Genomic DNA, 24,686 nt, shown 5'->3' with positions numbered 1-24,686 from the left:
TCTGTACTCCATCACTAAACCTACTTACTTGCCTGTTCCTGAGCTGATTTCTGTGCAGTTCTTTCTTTCGCCATGTCTAACATCAGTTAATGAAGACAAAAGGACCAGATGATAGAGAAGATGACCAACGTACCATAAAACCCAGTGCTGTCACTTTAAAAGTGTGGGTCTCTCCTATATTGCAACATGAAGCCCTAATGAGAGGAGGCCATGGACTCAGAACCAATTTAAGGCTCACATTTTGAATTTGTACTCTGAGCATGGACGCCCGATATTTTATTCTGAAAGCTTGATTTTCTATTGGAAAAAAATAACTTGGGTTAAGTAAAAACAGAGGAAGAATGCAACTTGATGGGGCTCCTGCCAGAAACGTAAGAAATATGCTGCAAGCCTACTTTTTCAGCTTAGCACCATAACTCACTCACTAGTTAATTTCTCAGCCCGCAGAGCCTTCCTGAGAGAGAAAGAAATGCCAAGCAGGCAGAAAAACAGAGAAGAACATGACTTCTTCATTTCTGTGCCTCAGAAGCCTAAACCCATCACAACTGCCTCAATCACTGACATACTCATGCATAATATGTTTACTTGTGGAATATTAATCAGCCACTAGATGTCGCTGTGTGCTGTATAGCAGTGGTTTTCAGCCTCCGGTCAGCGGGGGTCCGCAGACTATGTCTACAATTTCCAAAGGGTCTCCACCTCCATTTGAAATGTCTTAGGCGTCCGCAAATGAAAAAAGGTTGAAAATCACGGCTGTATAGAGCTCCAGACAGGGAGTGATCTCTGGTGACTAAGGGAGACAAAGCTGAAACTCCAGCTGTGTGGAAGTTGCAGCTGCTCTGTTTATTAAACACCTTCATTTTAAGAGGGACTCTGATTCCATGTAGCATGACAGAACGTATGAAACTCTGATGAGAAATTTCAGAGTAGCAGCCGTGTTAGTCTGTGTTTGCAAAAAGAAAAGGAGCACTTGTGGCACCTTAGAGACTAACAAATTTATTTGAGCTGTAGCTCACGAAAGCTTATGCTCAAATAAATTTGTTAGTCTCTAAGGTGCCACAAGTACTCCTTTTCTTTCTGTTGAGAAAGTCACCTTTAGCAATCTAGTCTAGCCTTGAAAAAAACTGCTGTTCTGGATGGAACCCTCACATCAATGACCAAAAGACCACCCCCCACCCCCGAAAAACCAACCAGCAAAGTAAAATACATTTACATTCAACTGTGAAGAACCAAATGGATTTCACAAAGATGTTAGTAAAGAACAACAGAGTAAAGTAGGAAAAAAAGTACTTAAAAACCAGGTAGGACCTGAGAATGTGAAGCTGGGAGAGGCAGATCTTGCTATATTGTCAAGGGATCTCCTGTCATGTACAGAAACACTGATTCCAGAACTCCAGTGTGATGTCTAGCTGATGCAAATAACACATCCATCCACACTGCTGCTGTGCTGAGAACCTTTGAACAACAACTTTATTATTGCACTAGCATTTGGGAAATTACACGCACAACAGCAAGTGTACTTTGCTGTGCTCCAACCCCACGGTGTGCTGTTTGCTGCAACGTTTTAAAGAAGGTGGTCTTGTGTCTTGAGTCTTGTTTTTCATTTCAAGGAGAATACTGTATTGAGACTGTGATACCTATTCTTTTTGTTTCTCTTGGAATAGCAATATGGTATATAGTTAAATCAGACCTGAATGCTGAATTCCAGTGCAATAAGACTGTCTATGCAATCCACATATGGACATTTCCGATGCTACAAGTGACTTCACCACAGTTCATGATATAATTAAAACCACAGTGCTGAATCACGACTAATCCTGCCATCACTGTAAAGAGTTACCAAGATTACTTTTAAATGAGGGTCTCTGACCTGAGTTTTGTGGGTGTTCACCAGAGAGGGTGCTGCTGCTACCATGGAACTGCTGCGGGGCCTGGGCAGGTGCATGGTCTCCGGCTCAGGTGGCTTCTCCGGCTTCTCCTCCAGCATATGTCTCAGTCTTTGTAGATAATACATCAGAGACCACTGTGTACCCTCCTCAGACCAGTGTGCCTGCAGCAGGCAGCGCAGTACTGCCACATCAAAATAGGTGGCATAGCGAGACTTTTGGCAAGGCGGAATCACTAATGATACCCTGTTCCAAATAATAAAAGGAGAAGCATTAGAAATCAGCTAGAGCTAATACTTTCCCCCAAGGTGCAGAGTTCTGCCTAAAGGTTCCTTCCAGAAAGACACTTATGGCAGGTCTATGCTGCGATAAAAAAACCCATGGAACAGAGTCTCAGAGCCCGGGTCAGCTGACTTGGGCTCACAAGACTAAAAATTGCAGTGCAGATGTTCAGGCTCAGGCTTGAGCCTCCCCCACTTGCCAGGTTTCAGGGCCCAGGCTCCAGCCCAAGCCCAAATGTCAACACTTCACTTGAATTTTATAGCCCCACAGCCCGAGCCCTGGAAGCCCGAGTCTGCTAACCCCCCCGCCCCGCCAAGCTGTGGCCCTTTTATTGCTGTGTAGACATACCCTTAGGGTTTGCTTTTCATCATTCACTCTAGGACACCACTTAATTAGTCTTCTTCTTGTAGGTGGAAACTATTCCTGTGTTACCCTCCAGTTTGGGGAACAGAAGTCACCCCAGAGACCAACACTAATGATGCTCTATTTACTGGCCACTAAGAAATGGTTATAGACTGAGAGAGATAGAAGTTGTCACTCTCCACAGAGACTCAAGTGCACTAACAACTGACAGGCTTAAAATCCACCTGCTCATTAAAGACAGAGTCTTAAGGTCTCTTCCACTCTCCTCACATTTGCAGAACTTTCAGCTACTTTCCAGCTACCAGGATGCTTAAGTAATTGATTCTGTTTGGGCTGACAGAGAGGTTTGAATCCGGGGATAAGGCACTGGTTCAGGAAAGCATCCTTGCTGAAGAAAGCACTTAAGCATGTGCTTAACTTTAAATCCCCAGTGAGACTCAAGCGCATGTTTAATTAAGCATGTGCTTAGATGTCTTCTTGAACAGAGATGCATTCCTAAATCAGGGCCTAAAAGCACAACAGGCCTCTACCACTTGCAATCAATGACTAAATCCTCGAGCAGGAATCAGGAGCAGACTCAAACCCCTGCTGGTCAGGCTCTAATGGGAGGACATGTAACATGTGAAAGAGCAGGTTACACAGTCAGGTGTTACTAAAAGAAATGGCAGCATGCTGGGAATGCCCGGTAAAATAATCACTTAAACTAATTGAAACGGATCTGGTGGCTCTCATGTGAGTAAGTGCTACTGCTATATAAGATGACCTCCCTTTTTGCCCCTGGATAGTAGAAAATATGACATATGTCACCTTTCCCTACAAGTTTCCTGGCTGCTTTTGGTGGTGTCACTTCCTGAATGTTCTTTTGATATGCTTTTTAGTATGAAACATCCCTGGTATTTTTGTTTCCAGACTTGAATGTACTGGACAGAGAGAAAAGAATGAACTATGGGGTCTCAAAGGATGAGCCCTGGTTCTTCCACTGAGTTGCTGCTATCCATGAATTCTCACTCACACATATGCAAGGTTCTTTTTTCAGTAAAACTATCAGAAAGTATTAAATTATATTTTTGTTGTTAATCTTCTCAAGCAAAAGCGTAAGCCCCAAATTCCCTCTCACTGAGAATCTACAAACTAGGTGTGGTCCCAAAGAAATGTTTGCCCGTGATGCCACAATATTTGCTGGCAAAATTCTATGGTACTGAGAACAATCAGGTCCATGTTAAGGAATGGGCACTCCAGGCCTGTGCTTAGTGCCCCAGCACCTGGGGGAGGCATTCATATCAGAATTTCAGCTTTCATCAGAAACATTCTAGCCCTCATAGCTGCAAAGAAAAGCTTGGAAATCTGATTTCAGTGTAACTGATACAGTGATGTCTGCCCAAGTCTGCAGACAGCATGAAACAACAGCTCTGAGAGGGGTGAACTGTCCCATTCACCCCTGTGGGGAGTTAACTCTAAGGCCCATTGCTATGCGGGGCCTTGACCAACACTATCCCAGCAGAGCACTCACAAGGGAAGAAAAGCACAGCAAACCCAGCCCCTCACTTATACAAACACCCAGCAGTTGGGGTAAGTACTGGGGGACCCCCTTGCTGCTAACCCTGCCTTCTTGGCGGGAAGGGGGATCCTCTGCCATCATCCCTCCAAGTAGCAGATGGAGCCATAATGCCAGGCCAGGGCAGGATCAAGAGGTGGGGGGCCAGTGCTGTGGTGACCTTGAGCCCCACACTGCCTTAATGGGACCCAGGTGAACATGACTGATCTCCCTCTGTGTATGGAGATTGAACAGATTTGTGGTTTGATGTGCTGTTTCATAACCTGGAAGATTTCTGGATGCAGTTCTAGAAGCACAATTGTGTGAACTGAGTACCTGTTGCATTTTAAAACTTTCCATAAGACACAAAAGAATCAATAACTGCCTCATGAATGATGTTCTCGTGCATTTGGGACAAATCACAACAGCCAGCAATTTTTACCATCAATATTGACAGGTCTACGGAGCCACATGAGGAGGCAGGCTTTCAAAGACAGGCACCCAGGCAGGATATCCATATCTGCATTCGGACACCCAGCCCGGTACTGAGCAGCCCAATCCAGGAAAACATTTAAGAATGAGTAGTTCCATTGACTTCAGTGGGACTGTGCTAGTCCTTAAAGTTACATACACGCTTCAGTGCTTTGCTAGTTTACAGCTTAACTGGATACAAGACACTTGACAGAGTTAGGCTGCTGGTGTGCTGGGACCACTGCCTATCAGGCTGACCAATATTGTCTCATTGTTTCCTTGTACTCCCTATGCAGTCTGTCTGTATCCATCTGTTGTCTCTTGTCTTATAGTCAAGTCTGTCTCAATGAACAGTTAGTTCACTTCAAGCTGGGGTGTGAATCTACCACAGAGTAGCCTGCTGCAGACAAGCTGCCCACTGGGGCTCTGCTGACACACATTAACGGTTTGTTAATGTATTTTGATCTAGTCCAGGACTAGAACGGTTAATGTGCATCAGCAGGGTCCACATGGATGTTGGTCTGCGGCAGGCTACTGCGGGATAGATCAAAGCCCACCTTGCAGCGAACTAAATAGTCATGTAGACAAGCCCTTAGATTGTAAGCTGTTTGGGGGCAGGCACTGTCTTTTTGTTCTGTTTGTACAGCACCTAGCACATCGGGGTCCTACAGCATGACTGGGGCGCCAAGGCTCTATGATAATACAAATAATATTAAAAATATAAGCCAATTTGACCATTCAAATGTAGGTTTTTGGATATTCAGTTAAGTAGGGTTCAGCAAAAGGTTTGCAATGCTGACCCCACCTGCAATCAGAGTAGGTTGGCAGTTTCTTCCTGGGACACATTTGCAGATGGGGTGGCTGGGAAGGATTCATCTCCAAGAAATGTGTTCATTCAGAACTCAAAATGTTCAAGCAAATCTGCAGGAGATGGTTTGCTGCCAGCCTCTGTCAATGGAGGACACCACAGACTTCCTCTAGGTCTTTTTTAAAGGCACTGACTTTTGAAAACTAGACCTTAGGTATTGGCATATATTGCTTTATTCAGTCTACAGTTCAAATGTTTCCATTAATGCTGCAGTCAACATAAATTGTGATTACAAGTGGGGTGATCTAAAAAAGACTTTAAATAAGAGAAAAAGAAAACAGTGATAATTTAAAAACACCTTTCCCACCAGACTGACATCAGGGCTCCCATCATATACCCTTCTCAAAACATTGCAAAGAGAGAAATGAGTGAAATGCACATGAGGAGAAAACAAACGGGCCAAGACTGGATCAGAAAGACAGCCTGTACAAAGGGTTGCTGCACCACTCCAGCAGCATCCCAGAAAAAGAATTATCCCCAAAGAAAAATAAAATCTGCCCGCCAATATCTCCCAGACCAGCTCAGCTGAACTGACCAGCAAGCACAGAAGATGAAGCCAGGACTCTGCCTATTCCCACCCCCTTGTAGAAAGGAATAAGGTGATGCATCTTTCTCTGCTTACTCCTCTGCGATCAGACCCAAGGTCTGGGGGAGCCTCTATTGGAGCGTAAGGGAGATATGTATTCTCTCATACTCCCTTACGTGGGGCATGAACTCCAATTCACAATCTAGCCCAAAAGAAGGATTGTTCTTCTGAAATATTTACCATTCAAGCCCTGCTTGCAAAGTCTATTTCCAAGGCAGAGACTGACAGCCAGCTGCAGAATAATGGCTGGGGTTTTACTACTGCAATGGTTCCAGTGAAATGAAGAACTTCACTGAATGGAGCGGGGGATATTTATCCAGGATCCGAGGAGCAAACTGGAGGTTTGCTGAATGAGGTTCCAAGAAAACATAATTTAAAATCTTGTGCTTTGCTTTGAATTAAACCCTGTGGACATTTCATCAGGTACTTGACAGATAATTGCGGGGGTGAGTGGGTGGCATATTTTGTCCAGCCGTGGGCCCAAGGACAAAGGAATACTGGGCCGTTGATAACAGGAGTAAATAACATTTGTTTCTGAATTGCCTGTTGCTTGGCAACCAAAACTCCCTGTTCAGTTTTAATTGATCAATGAGCTCTCCAAATGAGGAGACATTAGTGACGCTCTCTACAAAGCCTGTCAGAAGCTTCTTCTCCATAGCAACCACCAGACTGAGCTGGATAAACTGATCACCTGATTCAGTCTTCTAAAAGGTTGCCTGCTCCCTTATTTTTTATGGGTGTGTGTATGCACGCTGAACGATGGCGTACATGAGGAACAGTTTACATTTAGTAAGACAATACTCAGAAGTAACAGATGACTTAGTTTTACCAGGTAATGTTAATACAATGAAATAAAAACTCAGAATTTATATGACACAAAACCCACTGAAGTCAACAGAAAGACTGCCAACTCGATCAGGTCCGTAAAGAATGCTTTAATCCACTGAAGCAGGTGACAAGATAGATCAATAATACGTATTTCGAGAAAATAGTTGGGAGTCGCTTTTGGATTCAGAGAAATTTTGAAACAGAGATAAAGTGTTACTGTAATGAAGCAAATTCTGAAACTCTTGAGTGTTTTTGTTTGAAATTTTCTGGTGCAACTGAACATGAGGGCCAACATTTTTAAAAATAGGAGCCTAAGAAAAATATGTTCAGATTTTCAAAAGTGCTCAGTATTCACAAACCCTAATGGGAGCTGACCAGTGCTCAGTCCTTCTGAAAATCTGCCTGTACCTTTATCTTCCCCAAATACGAATTAAGGAGGTTAAATTTAGGCTCCTGCATTTTAAAATCTTTGCCTAAGCCCTGCAAGGATGGCTGAGAAGAGATTTGAGAAGCTGTTCTTTTGCCTCCCTGCCAGCCAGCCTGCAGTAAGTGAGCTGAATAGCTGTATGTGAAGAAGGGGAAATGGAGGTAGCAGCCAAGCAGCACTAAAAGAGAGGAGAGGTACAGAAATACTCTGCCACACAGGGAAAGAGAATTGCCCAAAGGGCAGCAAAGACAGATCAAGCCCCAGAGGACATGCCCAGCCAAGCAACAATGAGCCTAAAGTTTGGGGGTTTTTTTAAATCATCAAACTCCAAAATATAAAAGGTCCTTGTCCTCTGCTCTGTCCCCATTGCTCTATAGTTGCTATCTTAACAGGCCAGCTGGGCAGTCCTGTAAATGAGATGGAATGAAGTCAGTGTGACTGTCACCATCTCAGATGACACACCGGCAACCAAACTGAGGACTTCCAGAGCTAAAAGCATGAGCTGTTAGAGTTTGAGCTGAAGAGACAAGGCTCTTTAGTTGGGACTGTAAGACTTATATCCTTTGGGGATTGGGCAGAGGGGACCTGTAACACACACTCCCCAGAAAGTTATACCAACATAGCTTTTCGCAGGACTCTGTACCTCGAAAGCGGAGGTCCTCTGTCTTGGGATGTTTGGGACGACACACTTCCATCAAAGGAGTTTCCCCGATGACAGCCTGAAACAGTGGCCCTGGGAGGCACAGCATCTGGCTGGGCTGTTTCACACACCACCTGAAGTCCCTTAGGATATTTTCAATATAGAGAAATAAGTTTAAAAATAGATTTGGATCTTCCACATTAGCCCTCTTACTATGTATTTATATATTAGTATTATTTATACTAAGATAGCATTGAGGGGACTCGATCAGGATTGGGGCTCCAATGTCCTAGACACTGTGCAAACACATGGTTTTCATTCCAGATAGTGTATAAGCTAAGGCCCTAATCCTATAAACTATTTCACCTGGGCAGACCCTTAAACCTACATGGAGTTCCATTGACTTCAATGGAAAGTTATTTGTTGCTTTCAAGGTCAGGGCCTAATGCAAGATAAGGCATCACGAGTGATGATATGTTGTTATTAATTATAACAGAGGATAACAGTAATTTGAACATGCAGTAATTTAGGCTGGATAGTGCACACCTTGATGGCTCCAAATCATCCAAAAAGGTGTTTTTATTTAAATGAAAATGGAGGGCACTGGCCCTCTCTTCTTAGCTCTGCCATGTGTCTTTACAATATTGATGATGGCTTGTTTTCTCTTTTTATATAGGTTTGTAAGCTTTATATTGATCCTTTGCCCTGAGCCCCAATCTCATTCTTTGCAGGGGGTAGGCCTTGGAAATGACAAAATCAATTATAAAACACACAATTTGATAAAAGCATTAAGATGCTTCGGAGACCTGCATAGTAATTGCAACTGTCATTCCCAAATTCCCTTCAAAAGACCCTATCAATTAAAAAAAAAAAAAAAGATCTCCCCACAGCTCCCCACTCTTGCTTGTCTAGCCATATGCCCACCTGTGTGTGTCCAGTGTCCAGATTAGGGGATTCACAAGCCAGGCTCTGGTTGCTAGTAGGAGAACTTCTCTTGGCTGGGATAAAAATAAAAAGAGAAATTTTAAAAATGTAATGCTCATGTTGTATTAATCAAACAAATAAGCTATTTGCCATTGTAAAAAATGGCATCCCCCGACTGTAACATTACCAGACGTTAGCTACACCTGTTGGAAATTATAGCTGATTGGCAATTTGCTGTTGATTTTTTTTTGGGGGGGGGGAGGGGGGGGAGGGGGCACAAGAAGCGCAGTTACCACAAAATCAAAATTTCCTGTGGGAATTGCTACCCCTTGCAAAATAATTTTGGTTTGCTGAGCTGAACTGAAACATTTCATTCCAAGACAGTTTGACATTAAATTGCATCGGCCTAGAGTGCCACAGTGACTCAAGGGCGCTGTAGAGTTCAGGGGCTTCATGCTCCAGTTCTCTCATGGGTCGGGCTCCTTGGCCAGACTACTACTGCTGCCAGGATGCGCTTTCGTCTCCTCTCTATGGAGCCACATGATGCATGGGAGTTTGTGTTGTTTCCGGGGAGAGGTAGTCTGGCCAGGCAGTGCAGCCCATAGATAAGAATGGGGCCATGAAGCATCTTAACTACTACTCCCATGAGGAACCATGGCAGGTGCAACTTAATGTCAGTCTGACTCAATATGAAATGTTTTGACATTTCCAAATTTGAATTTTTCTGAACTTTTGACATAGTAAAAATACTGAAATTTTTCACAATCAGAGGGGTAGCTGTGTTAGTCTGAATCTGTAAAAGCAGCAAAGAGTCCTGTGGCACCTTATAGATTAACAGACATATTGGAGCATAAGCTTTCGTGGGTGAATACCCACTTCGTCGGATGCATGTAGTGGAAATTTCCAGAGGCAGGTATAAATATGCAAGCAAGAATCAGGCTAGGGATAACGAGGTTAGTTCAATCAGGGAAGATGAGACCCTATTCTAGCAGTTGAGGTGTGAACACCAAGGGAAGAGAAACTGCTTTTGTAGTTGGTGAACGAGTCACAGTCTTTGTTTAATCCTGAGCTGATGGTGTCAAATTTGCAAATGAACTGAAGCTCAGCAGTTTCTCTTTGAAGTCTGGTCCTGAAGTCTTTTTGCTGCAGGATGGCTACCTTTAAATCTGCTATTGTATGTCCAGGGAGGTTGAAGTGTTCTCCTACAGGTTTTTGTATATTGCCATTCCTAGTATCTGATTTGTGTCCATTTATTCTTTTACGTAGGGACTGTCCAGTTTGGCCGATGTACATAGGAGAGGGGCATTGCTGGCACATGGTGGCGTATATTACATTGGTGGACGTGCAGGTGAATGAACCGGGTGATGGTGTGGCTGATCTGGTTAGGTCCTGTGATGGTGTCACTGGTGTAGGTATGTGGGCAGAGTTGGCATTGAGGTTTGTTGCATGGATTGGTTCCTGAGTTAGAGTTACTATGGTGCGGTGTGTAGTTGCTGGTGAGAATATGCTTCAGGTTGGCGGGTTGTCTGTGGGCGAGGACTGGCCTGCCTCCCAAGGCCTGTGAAAGTGAGGGATCATTGTCCAGGATGGGTTGTAGATCACTGATGATGCATTGGAGAGGTTTTAGCTGAGGACTGTATGTGATGGCCAGTGGAGTTCTGTTGGTTTCTTTCTTGGGCTTGTCTTGCAGCACGTGGCTTCTGGGTACACGTCTGGCAGTGCTGATCTGTTTCCTTATTTCCTCGTACGGGTATCGTAGTTTTGAGAATGCCTGGTGAAGATCTTGTAGGGTTTGGTCTCTGTCTGAGGGGCTGGAGCAAATGTGGTTGTACCTAACACTTGGCTGTAGACAATGGATCATGTGGTGTGTCTGGGATGGAAGCTGGAGGAATGAAGGTAGGCATAGTTGTTGGTGGGTTTTCGGTGTAGGGCGGTGTTAATGTGACCATCACTTATTTGCACCGTGGTGTCTAGGAAGTGGACCTCCCGTGTGGATTGGTCCAGGCTGAGGTTGATGGTGGGGTGGAAGCTGTTGAAATCATGGTGGAATTCTTCCACGGTTTCCTTCCCATGGGTCCAGATGATGAAGATGTCATCAGTGTAGCGTAGGTAGAGAAGGGGCATGAGTGGATGAGAGCTGAGGAAGCGTTGTTCCAGGTCAGCCATAAAAATGTTGGCATATTGTGGGGCCATGCGGGTGCCCACAGCAGTGCCACTGGTCTGGAGGTATATATTGTCGCCAAATTTGAAATAATTGTGCATGAGGATAAAGTCACAGAGCTCAGCAACCAGTTGTGCTGTGGCATCATCAGGGATACTGTTCTTGACAGCTTGTATTCCATCTGTGTGTGGGATGTTTGTGTAGATTATAGAATATCAGGGTTGGAAGGGACCTCAGGAGGTCATCTAGTCCAACCCCTGCTCAAAGCAGGACCACCAATCCCCAATTTTTGCCCCAGCTCCCTAAATGGCCCCCTCAAGGATTGAACTCACAGCCCTGGGTTTAGAAGGCCAATACTCAAACCACTGAGCTATCCCTCCCCCACAAAGTGTAGAGAGCCTCTACATCCATGGTGGCTAGGATGATGTTTTCTGGAAGATCACCAATGCATTGTAGTTTTCTCAAGAAATCAGCGGTGTCACGGAGATAGCTGGGAGTGCTGGTGGCATAGGGTCTGAGTAGAGAGTTCACATATCTGGACAGTCCTTCAGTGAGAGTGCCAGTGCCCGAGATGATGGGGCGTCCAGGATTTCCGGGTTTGTGGATCTTGGGTAGTAGACAGAATAACCCCGGTCGGGGCTCTAAGGGTATGTTGATTTGTTCCTGTGTTAGTGTAGGGAGTGTCCTGAGTAGATGGTGCAGTTTCTTAGTATATTCCTCAGTGGGATCTTCAGGGTTGTTTCTGAGACTGTGGATGGCATTGCGTTCTGCACGACTTAGGTTATGAGGCAAGCGATGTTGTTTTTCCACAATTTCTACCTGTGCACGTCGGCGGAAGCATTCTACATATAGGTCCAGACTGTCATTTCGACCCTCAGAAAAAGTCCATGTGGAGTTCTTCTTCTTGTGCTGTTGGTGGAAGGGTATCTGTGTATCAGTATGCTGTTCAGTGTTATCTTGAAAGTATTCTTTGAGTTGGAGATGGCGAAAGTAGGCTTCCCAGATCACCGCAGAACTGTATCATGTTTGGGGGGCGTGGCGGGGCAGAAATACAGTCCCTGAGATAGGACAGACTCTTCTGCCAGGCTGAGTGCATAGCTGGATAGATTGACGATATTGGTGGGTGAGTTAGGGGTACCACTGTTGTGGCTCCATGTGGCAGGCAGGATTTTAGACAGCTTACAGTACTTTTTCCTTTGTAGAGAGGTGAAGTGTGTAATGTTGATCTCCTGTCTTATTTTAGTAAAGTCCGGTTGTATGGAAGGTTGGTTATTTACTGTATTTTTACTGAGTATTTTTACGTTCATCCTAATTCAGGATGAAAACAACTGTCAAGATGTAATTTTCCATGGGACCAAAAAATAAAAATAAAAAAAAAAAATCCAATGTTTGCTCAGTTCCATGGGGAATGTTTTCAAAATGTAACATTTTATATGTCAGAATCAACCACTGAAGTCATGTTAGGGGCCTAAACCAAAGTCCACTAAAATCAGTGGAAAGAGACTCTCACTGATCTCAGTGAGACCCGTTGAGGAAGGACCCTTTGAGGATCAGACCCTCTGAGGAAGATACTGAGCTGAGATTCTGTGTTGCACCTCCAGGATGAAAAAATACTTAACAGGGTATAAGTAAGGACAAAGGCCCAGATCTATAAGGTATTTAGGCTCTTAACTTCCATTTATTTCAATACCTGCATATACCCTAGAATCAGTTGGAGTTAGGAGCTTACGTACTTTTGAAGATCTGGACTCAAAAGACATACAAGGACTTGGGGAACCATAAGGAGCTGATTTTTATATAATTTATGCTGATGTAAATAAGGAGCAACTGCATTGAAGCATGCGAGATCAGATTAAGATTTTACATGATCATCTTGGCCAGGCCTTTTGAACCAATCCCATGTTATTATAATACTATAAAATCAGGATTTGGGTTAGGAAGAGCATCTGTATCATTGACTATCTCTTTGCTACCAACACTATGTGGCTGCTAGCTTCTGTACCTTCCTCATCAGTGTCAAGCTGTTGCCAAACATTGTCTCTACTTCTTCTTAGAAACGTATACGTGGAAACAGACGTGAAATTGTCAGGAAATGATCTTGCTTCCTTCTAAATTTATGCAAATATCGATGGCATTGAGGGGAAGAGTCTTCAAATACTGTCCAAGAGTTCAAATTATTCCTGTAATTTTAGCATATTCCACAAAGATAAAATCTACAGGAAATATTAAAGGATTTATTTTAATCTAAGGGACATTTAAAATGTATGGTTCAACTCCTCAGCTGGTGTAGCTCCACTGAAGTAAACAGAAATACAGTGATTTACATCAGTTTAGGATCTAGTATTAGACTTTTTTTCTTTTTCTCTTATATATAGGAAGCCTGTATGATTAGGCATCTGAGATTAAGTCAGTTGGCATTACAGTAGATACATGGCAGTACATGAGAAGTAGTATCAATACAGATTTGATACTTCTATCCTACACATTTACTTCCAAGGGCTTGTCTAAACACATACATTGTAAAAAGGCTTGATGTTAAACCAATTTAGTTAAACAAATGCAGGTTAAATGTATATAAAACAGATTTAAACCAATGTAAGAGTGTCCACACACAAAGTTGCACTGATTTAATCAAGATGGATTAAAATTGAACCTTTAGTTAAACTGGTGCAACTTGTATGGGTAGATCAGGACTAAGAGTAGAGAGACTAAAAATTGGGTAACCATAGCAATAAAACTGATTTATTTTGATCCTGGTGTAAATGGTGCAGCTCCCATTGAAGTTAAAGAGAGACTCATCTTATTATGTCAAGATGATTTTGGCCCATTAGTTTTCATGGGAATTGAACTAAGGGCATCTCTACATTCAGCAGTTGTACCAGTTTAATGAAATAGGTTAAATTTAGTTAAAATCGACGCCATTTCTAAATGTAGACTTGGCCATGAAGAGAGGGTTTATTTTGATATGGCACAAAAACAAAACAAAAACACAGGACTGCACACAGATCTTGCACGCATGGCAAATGGGGCTCAGATAACCATACCACAAGGAAGAGACTTTCCGATGCTTAACATCTGTGACTATGCAGCGAAGTCACACACCTGTAATAATGTTCCTGATTGGCTTTACCAGAGCGGTGAAGGCAGAAACCTCAGGCTGCCTGTGCTCCCACATGGGCTGCCAAATAACAAGGCCACTGGCCAGCCGAAAAGTCAGGTCAGACTCCTAGAAAGACACAATGGGATCATCATACCATATGTGGATTAGTCAGGCTGACACAGAAGAGCATCGTTTTCTGTGTGTGCTGACTGTCCCTCCTACTGCGACACGGACCTTGAAAGCAACAACAATGATCACACGCTGTTTGTGTGCAAAAGGTCACTACTGTAACTATTCAAAGAAAGTATAAAAATACCTACCCAATGGTCTAGTAATAAAGCAACGTGGAATTATCAGTACAAAGCTAAGTAAAGGGCCTTTGTGCCTTTGATCAGTTATACCGATCAAAACCTGCTTTTTCCAGGATCTCTGCTACTACTGAAAAACCTACCCACCATTTCAGCAAAATCCTTTGTACACATTATTCTGCTTATTGCTTTAGATCATATAGTATGTAAATCTTTCCTTTAGGCTCCCTTTTCCTACAATGCCTGCCTGCACAAAATGAGCCAAAAATAATAATTATTATAAAAAATATTTATTTAGGAAATATGAACATTTTTACAAATTATTACAAGTGCCAACATATAATAGTCTTATTATTACTATTAATTTTTAATTTAAACACCAAAATCATTATGCTGAAAAGATTTATGCATGTGTGTAATTTTACTCATGTGAGTAGCCCTACTGATGTCAATGGAACTATCTACTTGAGTAAAGTTACACATGCAGGTAAATCTTTGCAGGACCAGGGCCCAAGCATGCATGTACTTAAACTAAGTAGCTCCATGATCTGACTGCTGGAAATATTGTCCTTCCTCACCTTTTTCCTTCCCTACTTTTTGTTGTGACTTCTTTCGAGGCAGCTATCATGCCTTTTGTATTTGTATGAAAGCACCCAGCAACGCTTTCAGGTGTTGTAGAAATAAGCATAAGCAAGACATTGCTTTCCCCTGTGCTCTGTTAAGTTTTTGGTGGTGCACTGGCCGGGCTACACTGTAGTTGTATAATTATGAACACAAGGTTAATGATGTTATTTTGGGATTAGATTTTGTTTTTGCTGCTTGCCCTGAGTCAGAGGTGAAATGTTGCTGTATCAGCCCTGGAAGAGCTTTGGAAAGAACTGGGACTCAGAGATTACCAGCTAGAAGAAATGTGTGCCACCCCTTTACCAAGTACCAGTAACTTTAGACTCCAGTGCTGGCTCATTTCTGCTGACTGGTGCGTGTACGTGTCCATAAGTAGCTGACACTCCATCCACTCCCTACCTGGTTGGTAAGGGGTGGGGGAGTACCAGGCACACATCTCCACAACACCTGAGTCAGACTGCAGAAAGGCCATGCCAGAGGGCTGGCCAAATCTTACTCCTCTGTGCAGGCACTTTAGAGTCAGGATAATTAGTTACAACATATGCTGTGAGAGTTCAGATTCACAAAGGGGACGAAAAAAGGGTGGTGAGCTTTATGTAGTAGCTATCTGGTTAAACACAGCCATTTCCTAATAACTTACTTTCTAGGAATGTCTGATTGAGAACAGCCAATTTCACTTAAGAGGCTAGCCTTAAAACATTAAGGCTGAAAGGTAGCCCTCCAGTGAAGCTAAGGACAAGTGGCAGGAATCAGAATGTGCAGAGAGATAAGTCCTGATTACATAGTTCTGCAAAGCTGGCTTATACATCATAAAATAAAGAGAAGGACTTCAGCTGACGAGAAGCCTGCAGCTTACTTCTGACATCAGAACAAAGAAACACTTAATTTGCACCTGCCACTAAAACTATCACAGATCCTATTAATTAATTAGTATCAATGCTATTAGTAATAACAATACAAATCAGTGACAACCCCGCTTCTGGAATTACTGAGCAGACAGAAAGGCATTTCTTAACCATGAATGAGAGTCAACCAGACTGAGCTAAATTCCACAATCCTTGCTTCAGCTCTGAAACAGTGAGGAACTCATGCCCTCAGCACTCACTGATTTCAATGACAGCTGCAGGTACTCAACACCTCTGATAATCAGGCCACTTATGTAGGTGCTAAATATAGATGCAGGTGCTTCACTTTGGATATTCTTGCTTTAGTGTCTTCCCAGTGCTACAACCTGTACTCATATCACTGGAATTACTTTTGATACTTTTACTCTAAGGTACTATAGTTTTAGTAAAAGATGGGTGCACAACTGGTTGAAACACTGCACTCAAAGAGTAGTAATCAATGGTTCACTGTTAATCTGGGGGAATGTTTCTAGTGGAATCCTGCAGAGGTCTGTCCTGGATCGAGTACTATTCAAAATTTCCAATAATCATAGAATCATAGAATATCAGGGTTGGAAAGGACCTCAGGAGGTCATCTAGTCCAACCCCCTGCTCAAAGCAGGACCAATCCCCAACTAAATCATCCCAGCCAGGGCTTTGTCAAGCCTGACCTTAAAAACCTCAAAGGAAGGAGATTCCACCACCTCCCTAGGTAACGCATTCCAGTGCTTCACCACCCTCCTAGTGAAAAAGTTTTTCCTAATTTCCAACCTAAACCTCCCCCACTGCAACTTGACACCATTACTCCTTGTTCTGTCTTAGTTAATGGACTGGAGAGTATGCTTATAAAATTTGTAGATGACACCAATTTGCCAGGGGTTGTAAACCCTTTGGAGGGCAGGATTAGAATACAAAATGATTTTGACAAATTGGAGAATTTGAAATCAACAAGATGCAATTCAATAAAGACAAATGCAAAGTACTACATACAGAAAGGAAAAAATCAAATACACAAATGCGAAATGGGGAATAACTAGCGAGGCAGCAGTATTGCTGAAAAGGATCTGGGGGTTAGAGAGGATCATAAATTCATAATCAACAACGTGATGCAATTGTGAAAAAGACTAATATTCTGGGTTGTATTAACAGGAGTGTTCTCTGCAAGAACTGGGAGGTACCTGTAACTCTCTGCTTGGCACTAATGAGGACTCGATGGCAGTATTGTGCCCAACTTGGGCACTACAATTTTGAAAAGATGTGGACAAAGAAGAGACAGTCCAGCAGAGAGCAGCAAAAATGATAAACAGGTTAGAAAACCTGACCTATGAGGAAAGGTTAAAAAAACTGGGCATGTTTAGTCTTGAGAAAAGAAGACTGAAGGAGGACCCAATAACCATCTTCAAATATGTTACCGGCTGTTACAAAGAGGGCAGTAATCAATTGTTCTCCATGTCTGCTGAAGGTAGGACAAGAAGAAATCAGCTTAATCTGAAGCAAGGGAGATTCAGGTTAGATATTAAGAGAACTTTCTAACTATAAAGATAAAGTACTAGAACAGGCTTCCATCGAAGGCTGTGGAATCCCCATCATTGGAGGTTTTTAAGAACAAACACAGCTTAGACGAACCCCTGTCAGGGATGGTCTAGGTTTACTTGTTCCTGTCTCAGCGAAGGGAGTTGGACTACATGACCTCTCAAGGTCCATTCCAGCCCTACAGTTCTATGATTCTATTATGTCCATGGGACTGCTCTCCTGTGTAAGGGCAACAGGGCTGGACCTTTATTCTGCACTGTATGCTAAATCCAACCAGCCACTATTATGACCATTCGCAACCAAGGCAGAATCACAGTCTCCTCCTCACACTGGCATCACTACCTTACCACTCCTGACAGTTCTTCCACTTACTTTAATCCTGTGGACCAGAGGAGCAAACAGGAACACAAAGAGCTCCACTGTTGCCATGGAATTCTGAAAGAACTTCCTTCGGTTATTCTCTTCCTCTTCATTAGTGCTGCCACGCCGAGGGTGTCCTGGAGAGCCCTGGTTTTCAACCTGATGAATAAAGGCGCTACTGCTCCCTCCCCAGCTGGAGCCTCTCTCTCCTCCAAACCGGTCATTGCTGCAGTCTTGAGGAGCCTCCAGTAGCATCCAATGGAGGGTGTGAAGAAGCTTAGTCTCTGCTACGCCAAGCTTGTCCTGATGTCCTGAATGGAAAAAATGCAGCATAGTGGGTGTCTCTGTTCACACAGGATCGGTACAGTGGAGATTTTCAAAGCTGCATAGGGAACTGGGCACACAAATTCTCTATGTAGCTTTGAAAATCTCACCCCTGCAATTAGAAGTATCGAGTTGTTCCTAGTATGTCTTGGTTAAAATCACCTGATTCAGAATGTTACATGCCCCTGCACATTCCCCTTGCCTGCTCCTTGAAGTATCTCTCAGTGCGTGTCTGCATATGTGAAAATACAATACTCATAAAAGGTGCTAACTTGACCGCCCTGGATCTTGAAACACTTCTATTGATCCCCAAGCTGTAGTACTGCAAGCGTTCCTAGACTGTGCTCTGCTACCTATCCCCACCAGTATGCTTCAATTCTGGAGGAACCAGGCCAGATGAGAAAGTAGTTTGATCTTGATGAGCATAGTGCAAAGCTGACTGACATCAGTGGAAAGATTCTTATTGATGATAGTGGGCTTTGGATCAGGCCCTATGCTTATGAATTCATTGGGTTTTTTTTTTTCCGTTAAGACTGTCAATCTGTGAACCAGTTAGTGTCAGTTGTGGTGGCAGATTTTGTAATGTGGATACTTACCCACTTGGAACTGGACCAAGGCCAACAATTACTTACATGTGAAATACAGAACTTTCAGACATAAACCAGACCACCTTAAGGACCTAGCCAAGACCAACCTGGGTGATGCCCGATCGGCAAGGAGGCCACATCTTTTTTGAGATTTGCCATGCTGATGATGACGACGACAACAACAACAAATCACAACACTTTCAGTGCCTTCAAAATCTGACTACTATGGCATACGTCTTGCAGAAAATAAATAAGCTTGTTCAAGGGCTATTTCAGTTAGGTGGCAAGACTACTGCTGAAATCCATTCCAGTTCCTCTTGGATATGGTGACCAGATAGCAAATGTGAAAAATCGGGACGTCGGTGGGGGGGTAATAGGTGCTTATATAAGAAAAAGCCCCAAATATCGGGACTGTCCCTATAAAATCGGGACATCTGGTCACCCTATTCTCGGAGAACAGTACTGAACTAATTTGACTCTCAAGATTGTGACTCCCTGTTGACAACAATTTCCAAGAAGTCACTCATTCATTTAGATGGCACCCTGCAATGCTGGGACGGATTTGATCCTTTCATGCTTAGGGAAGGATTTCATCATTCAGGACCTTTCTTCTCACTTTTCATTATCCAGCAGTGAAGTCAAAATGATGTATCTTACATCACCGTTCCCAAACTGTGGGACCAAGATTTAACTGTAGCATGAAACAGAAAGGGACTCATGGAGCTTTGTTTGGGTAAGTGTTTATATAAAATACAAATCTCTTCAGTGACAAAGAAAATGTAGAAAAATATGAGCTAATATTTTATGAGGCATATATTTTTGTAGCACTAGTCTTCTGTTTGGGTTCCCCACCCCCAGTTTTGATCTAGTGTTAAAATTTCCTTTAAAAACAGAGAAAGGTTTGGTGTAATATCAAGTTTTTAAGGCACAACTCCAAATTGGAGAATATATTTATTTTAATGTCTTTTTGCATCTACCTCAATAAAAACTAATATCCAGTTCTACAGGGTTGGGTTTTTTGTTTTTTTTTTTTTACAAGAGGTTGATAATTATTTGTATTATTTTAGCTGTGCTGAATTTTACATATAGCGTAGTCTGATTACTACATCTGCCTGCAAAGTAACCAAGCGTAAGATTACACAAACCCTTACATACAAGAACAATGCTATTATAATTAATGTAACTAATCACATAAGTGAATTCTATCCACAAGAATAAAGCCATCAAGGACTGGGTTCCCATCATATTTTCGAGGTTGAAATACAATAAACAAGAGGAATAAGAGAACCTATCTTGCTAAATTTACTTATGTGAATAATCCTTACTGACACTAGTCGGCCCACAGACCTAAATGGAAATTATTTGCTTGAGTAAGGACTGCTGTGTGAACATGGATTTGCAGGATTGAGTCCTATACCTTGGAGAAAATGGGTATGTCTACACTAAAATATAACACCCATGGTTGGCCCGCGTCAGCTGACTGAGGCTCACAGAGCTTGGGCTGCAGGGCTATAAAATTGCAATGTAGATGTTTGAGCTCAGGCTGGAGCCTGGGCTCTGGGAGAGTATGGTCTATGGTATGTTGAACACAACTTCGTGATATTTTAATGGAAGGTTAGGTAATAGTAAAAAGCAAACTAACGCAAGTACCAACCTAGCTTGTTTCGGTTAGAAAGCAAAGTCGCTGTGCAATGGAGTACATGTGGTAGGGCAGCTTGAACCAGTTCCCAACGAGAAATGCTCTGGATGGCTTCAGAGAGGGCTGGAGAAAGACCATGCAGCTTGTTCTCTACTAAAACTCGTTCGAAAGACTAAGCAAAAAAAAGGAGAAAAAATATTATCCTAGCACATGCTTTGCAAGACTGTGTATTCTCTTCTAAAGCTCTAGCTGCCACATACTATTTTCCACAAAATATACCTTACAGTTCCTTTCAGTAAAATTATTCCTTAAAATATTTTCCTGAAAGAGAAAGGCCACAGCCAAAGCTCACTAGATGGATGGTTAATCAGGAGACAGCAGTTAGAAGAATTCAGAAGCAGCATGGTTCATTTAATATACTTTCCTTAGGCAAAAGAATTAAAGAAATGAGTATCAAATTCCATATAAACATAAGTACTCTGGGCCAAACCTGGCATACAGTTAAGCTGGTGTAAATCTGGAGTAATTCTGTTGAAGTCAGTGGAGCTGCTCCAAATTTACACCAGCGTGACTGAAAGCAGGATTTGACACTCTCTTTGAAGGTTTTATGTAGCATAAAGAGCAGACCGTTAAAAGTATATAGGACTTAGGAAATATTTTCACACCCTGTCACAAAAGTTAATCAGCGTGTAAAATCCTTTATCAGGACATTATATAGTATTTTTGCAAACAGTTGCAGTTGTTGGCTTGACCATGTTGATTATTATTGCCTCAAGTAGCATAAGAGTTGGGGGCCAGTGCATCTGTTTTATAGAGGGGGAAAAAAATCCTTACAGAAGCTTATTATTAGACAGCCAAGCTATTTCTACAGTCCATTCTTTCGCATATGGCCAAAAGACCTCCTTATATGGTCACTGAAGCAATTATGTTCCTCTGAAGTTACTGTAGTCAAGGACTGTATTAGTGATATCACATGCCCTTGCCACAAACCAATGTAGCCTTCTGGCAATCTACTCATTCACAAGTTGTTTAGCCAATTTTACTATGCTCATGGAGATAAGTAACAGTGTATGTACATGACCTAAAGGATGCTTCAAATGTCATCACACCAGATTCATAAAATTCATTCCTCAACAAGAGGCACAAAAATCCCTCCTTGGTAAAAGAGCTGCATTTGACCAGGAATAAGCTTAATCACAAAGGAGTAAAGCAAAAGAAACTTGACTTTCAATCTGGCCATCAAAACTCAACCACCATTCAAAGTGTGCAATACCTACCAGTCAAACAAGCTGTTTAATATTCCTTTACATACACCAAGGGCAGGAAAGTAGTCTTTGCATATGTTTGTTCTATAAGAGAGAAACACCCTGACAGTGCTGGGTATAGGCAGAGTTCAGGGCAGTGAAAATGGAACATGTGACTATTATGCAGAGTCTGCTCATGGACAGACATACTGGTGGATAGGCTGGACTGAATATGACGATAATGAATCAGATGCTGAAAATAATAGTCAAACGTTGGCAAGAAATTTACTGTTATGCTAGAGGGTGTTTACAGCTGCCAGCAAGCATATCTGATCTACACGCAGTCAAAAATCTCACTGACGCTGATGGAGTTCTAGCTGCCCCTCGTTCTGGCTCAACTGAGAAGCAATTAAGCTCCTTTATGGTGTAAGATGTCTGAAACCACCATCCAAAGCACCATCCGAAGCACCAAAGCACTGGCCATCCAAAGCACTGGCCACATGGAAGGCCAGAGCAAGAACTAACTCAGACAGAATAAAAGGGGCTTCCCTGAAAACTGATTGAAATTCAGGGGCTGGGGCAGTGGTTGAACTGCAGCTGTTTGTTTCTGCATGCCTCAAAGGGAGTAAGCAAATAGAAAGTCAGAGCTGCACTGGTAGCATGATGCTGGGAGTTAGCCAAAAGAGAAAGCATCTTTTGGGCACAGAACTGAGTAGAAGCAGGCTTGGATTCCTGAACAAGAAAATTGCTTCCTGTTATTCGTTCCTACTGTATTCAGGGAAACAGGACTTGCACCAAAGATATATCTTACTCATATAATTAATCTCGCCTTCTAATGTAAACAATCCACAAGCCCCCTGAATATTAGCTAACTGCTTGGGCCAGAAGGGGCAATAGTATGCTTTTCCATCTAGAAAAAGTGGTTGTGATGGGTTTAGTGCAGAATAGGAAGATAGGATTTTATCACCATTTGTCAAACCCCCTTCTCTGTTAACATGACTGTTCTCTCCGCAGAGACTTCATTCAGGCAACAGAATGGAATAAAAATGTGCCTACTTCCATATATTGGCATGCAGCTGGGAGAAGTTATTGCCTGCTCTGAACTAGTCTGAAACGAGTGGGCTGGACTACTATAGCCTAAATCTATTTATTTACTCTGGCAGCTACACATAATAGACCAGATTCTGCTTCCCTCATTCAGAGTGAGTAGTAACTAACTCAGCCACTAACCCCATTCACATCAATGGGCCTATTCAAGAAATAAGGGACCACTAACGGTGAGTAAGGCCAATACAATTTGTCCCACACAGAAGTATGAAAGGGACTGCTCATACATACACCTTTCTGTGTACAATCTAGAATAAACAGGGCATTTATCTACCATTATTTAACATTAAGTTTGATTTGTTAATGGATCATCCTAACAAAGGAACAAAATAATAGAGGCCCACACTCTTGCGTAAATTGCCAGACTACATTAAATTTATAAGGGAAGGGATAAAAAAACCACGAAGCAGCTATTCTGTGCTGATGGAGGGGGGTGGGGGGGCAAGATGTGGGGTCATTCTGTTGCTCTGCATAATGTACTGGCTTCTCATCCAGCACTGGATCCAATTCAAGTTTTTGTCCTCATGTTCAAGAGATCACAATGGCATAGGACCCTAAAAGCTATAGAACAGCCTCTTTAAAAAAAACCACAGCCCAGATTCTGAGCACGCAGTACAATTCAGGAGGGGGAAAGGGAGTGTGCAAAAGTTGGCTGACCATGTTGATTATTGTTGCCTCAAGTAGCACAAGATTTGGGGGCCAGCGCATCTGTTTTATAAAGGGGAAAAAGCACTTTTACGTTCCTGCAATCCTTAGGGCATCTGGGTCTTGGGAAGGCTGTCAGATTGGAGCCTCCTTCAGACTGCTCTAACCTACACCAGCTGCCAGGAATAAATTGAGCTAAGAGGAACTCAACCTTTATGCCAGAGGGTTGAAGGGGGATGGCCTATGAGCCATGATGCTAGTGTAGGTTTGCAAGAGGATACCCCTGTGTATGAGGGATTCTCCAATGGCCAGTTAAGCAAACTTTAGAGAGAGTTAATGATTGTGTGGTACGTTTCCCATTTGTATGGGAGAACCAGGCCTTATGGTTACAGTGTCAGTCCCTGCTCTGGCTCTGGCTCACACGAACACAAGTGACAGCAACATCTGCATCCTTCCCTCCACTTCCTTACGGCCTTGCCCTGCCTTGTTTATGCAAGCACAGCTCCCTGCAAGTTCAGCTCATGTTCTGCCCGCACACTGAGTGCAAGATATGGTGCTTCGGGTCAGACTCTGCTCTCCGTTGCAGCCATGTAGGTGTGCAGTGACGCCATTTCCTTTATTCTTTCCTGAAAATTATGCAAAATCAAGATGAACAGCCCACTTTTTATCCTCCATTCACTCTCAGTTACATATGCCCTTGGCAGGGGTGACAGCGCTGAAATGTGTAAAATAGAAGAGGGATCCCAGGGAACTATAAATGTAGCTCAAATCAAAGGGTCTAGCTATAATAGGCTAAAACAAAACAAAACAAAACAAAAACCCAGCCTATAGAGGCGTGGCTAAACTAGCAAACATAGTGGTGAGCTAATCCAGGTCTCTTCAATACAGGGAATAAATTAAAGCAATATGAGAAGATAAAGAGAACCAGGCCAACCTGAATCCACAGATTTGTGCCCTAAAAATGAACAATCAAACAGAGCCAGATTTGAAAAGAAGAAAAGGAAGGCTGAAGAGGGCTGACAGATGCCAGTAACAGAGAGCTGCCTTGGGGGGGAAGGAAATCCAGCCACAGAATCCAGTACCATCAGCTTAAAGAACATATTAAAATTGACTCGGAAAGCTCAGAGATGTTGAACTGGACCCTCCTTATCCTGTAAGGAGTTAGTGTGTGAGTGCAATGAGATGAAAAAAATAAAATAAAGTGGAACTATTGTGGCTGGGGGAGGAAGTGTGGCAGTGGCGATTTTGGAAAGGACAAACCAAAGGGGAAGTGTGGTGGCAACAGCCATCTTGAAAGAGGCACATCAAGCCAGGAGGAAAGACCAGAAGATCTAGATGTCTAGGAAAGGAAAGAAATCCTC

General features: G+C 42.8%; 1 protein-coding gene across 14 annotated transcripts in view; it reads right to left on the bottom strand.

The window, feature by feature from the left end:
- Positions 1 to 24,686, bottom strand: part of UNC80 (unc-80 homolog, NALCN channel complex subunit) — a 192,723-nt gene that overhangs the window by 155,476 nt on the left and 12,561 nt on the right. For 13 of the 14 annotated variants that reach the window (XR_006284891.1, XM_043525302.1, XM_043525308.1 and 10 more), the window contains exons 3-8: positions 20,345 to 20,501; positions 17,792 to 18,090; positions 14,073 to 14,196; positions 8,810 to 8,883; positions 7,889 to 8,028; positions 1,871 to 2,132 (exon numbers count right to left, since the gene is read on the bottom strand). Coding sequence is in view for 13 of the 14 variants with exons in the window: in XM_043525302.1 (XP_043381237.1) it covers positions 1,871 to 2,132; positions 7,889 to 8,028; positions 8,810 to 8,883; positions 14,073 to 14,196; positions 17,792 to 18,090; positions 20,345 to 20,501 (1,056 nt within the window). In the remaining variant the exon portion in view is untranslated. The remainder of the gene's footprint in view (positions 1 to 1,870; positions 2,133 to 7,888; positions 8,029 to 8,809; positions 8,884 to 14,072; positions 14,197 to 17,791; positions 18,091 to 20,344; positions 20,502 to 24,686) is intronic. The other variant, XM_043525305.1, reaches the window with a different exon arrangement.

The sequence above is a fragment of the Chelonia mydas genome, chromosome 11 (genome assembly GCF_015237465.2).
Source record: "Chelonia mydas isolate rCheMyd1 chromosome 11, rCheMyd1.pri.v2, whole genome shotgun sequence".
Classification (NCBI taxonomy): domain Eukaryota; kingdom Metazoa; phylum Chordata; order Testudines; family Cheloniidae; genus Chelonia; species Chelonia mydas.
This window is presented reverse-complemented; position numbering and strand designations above follow the sequence as displayed.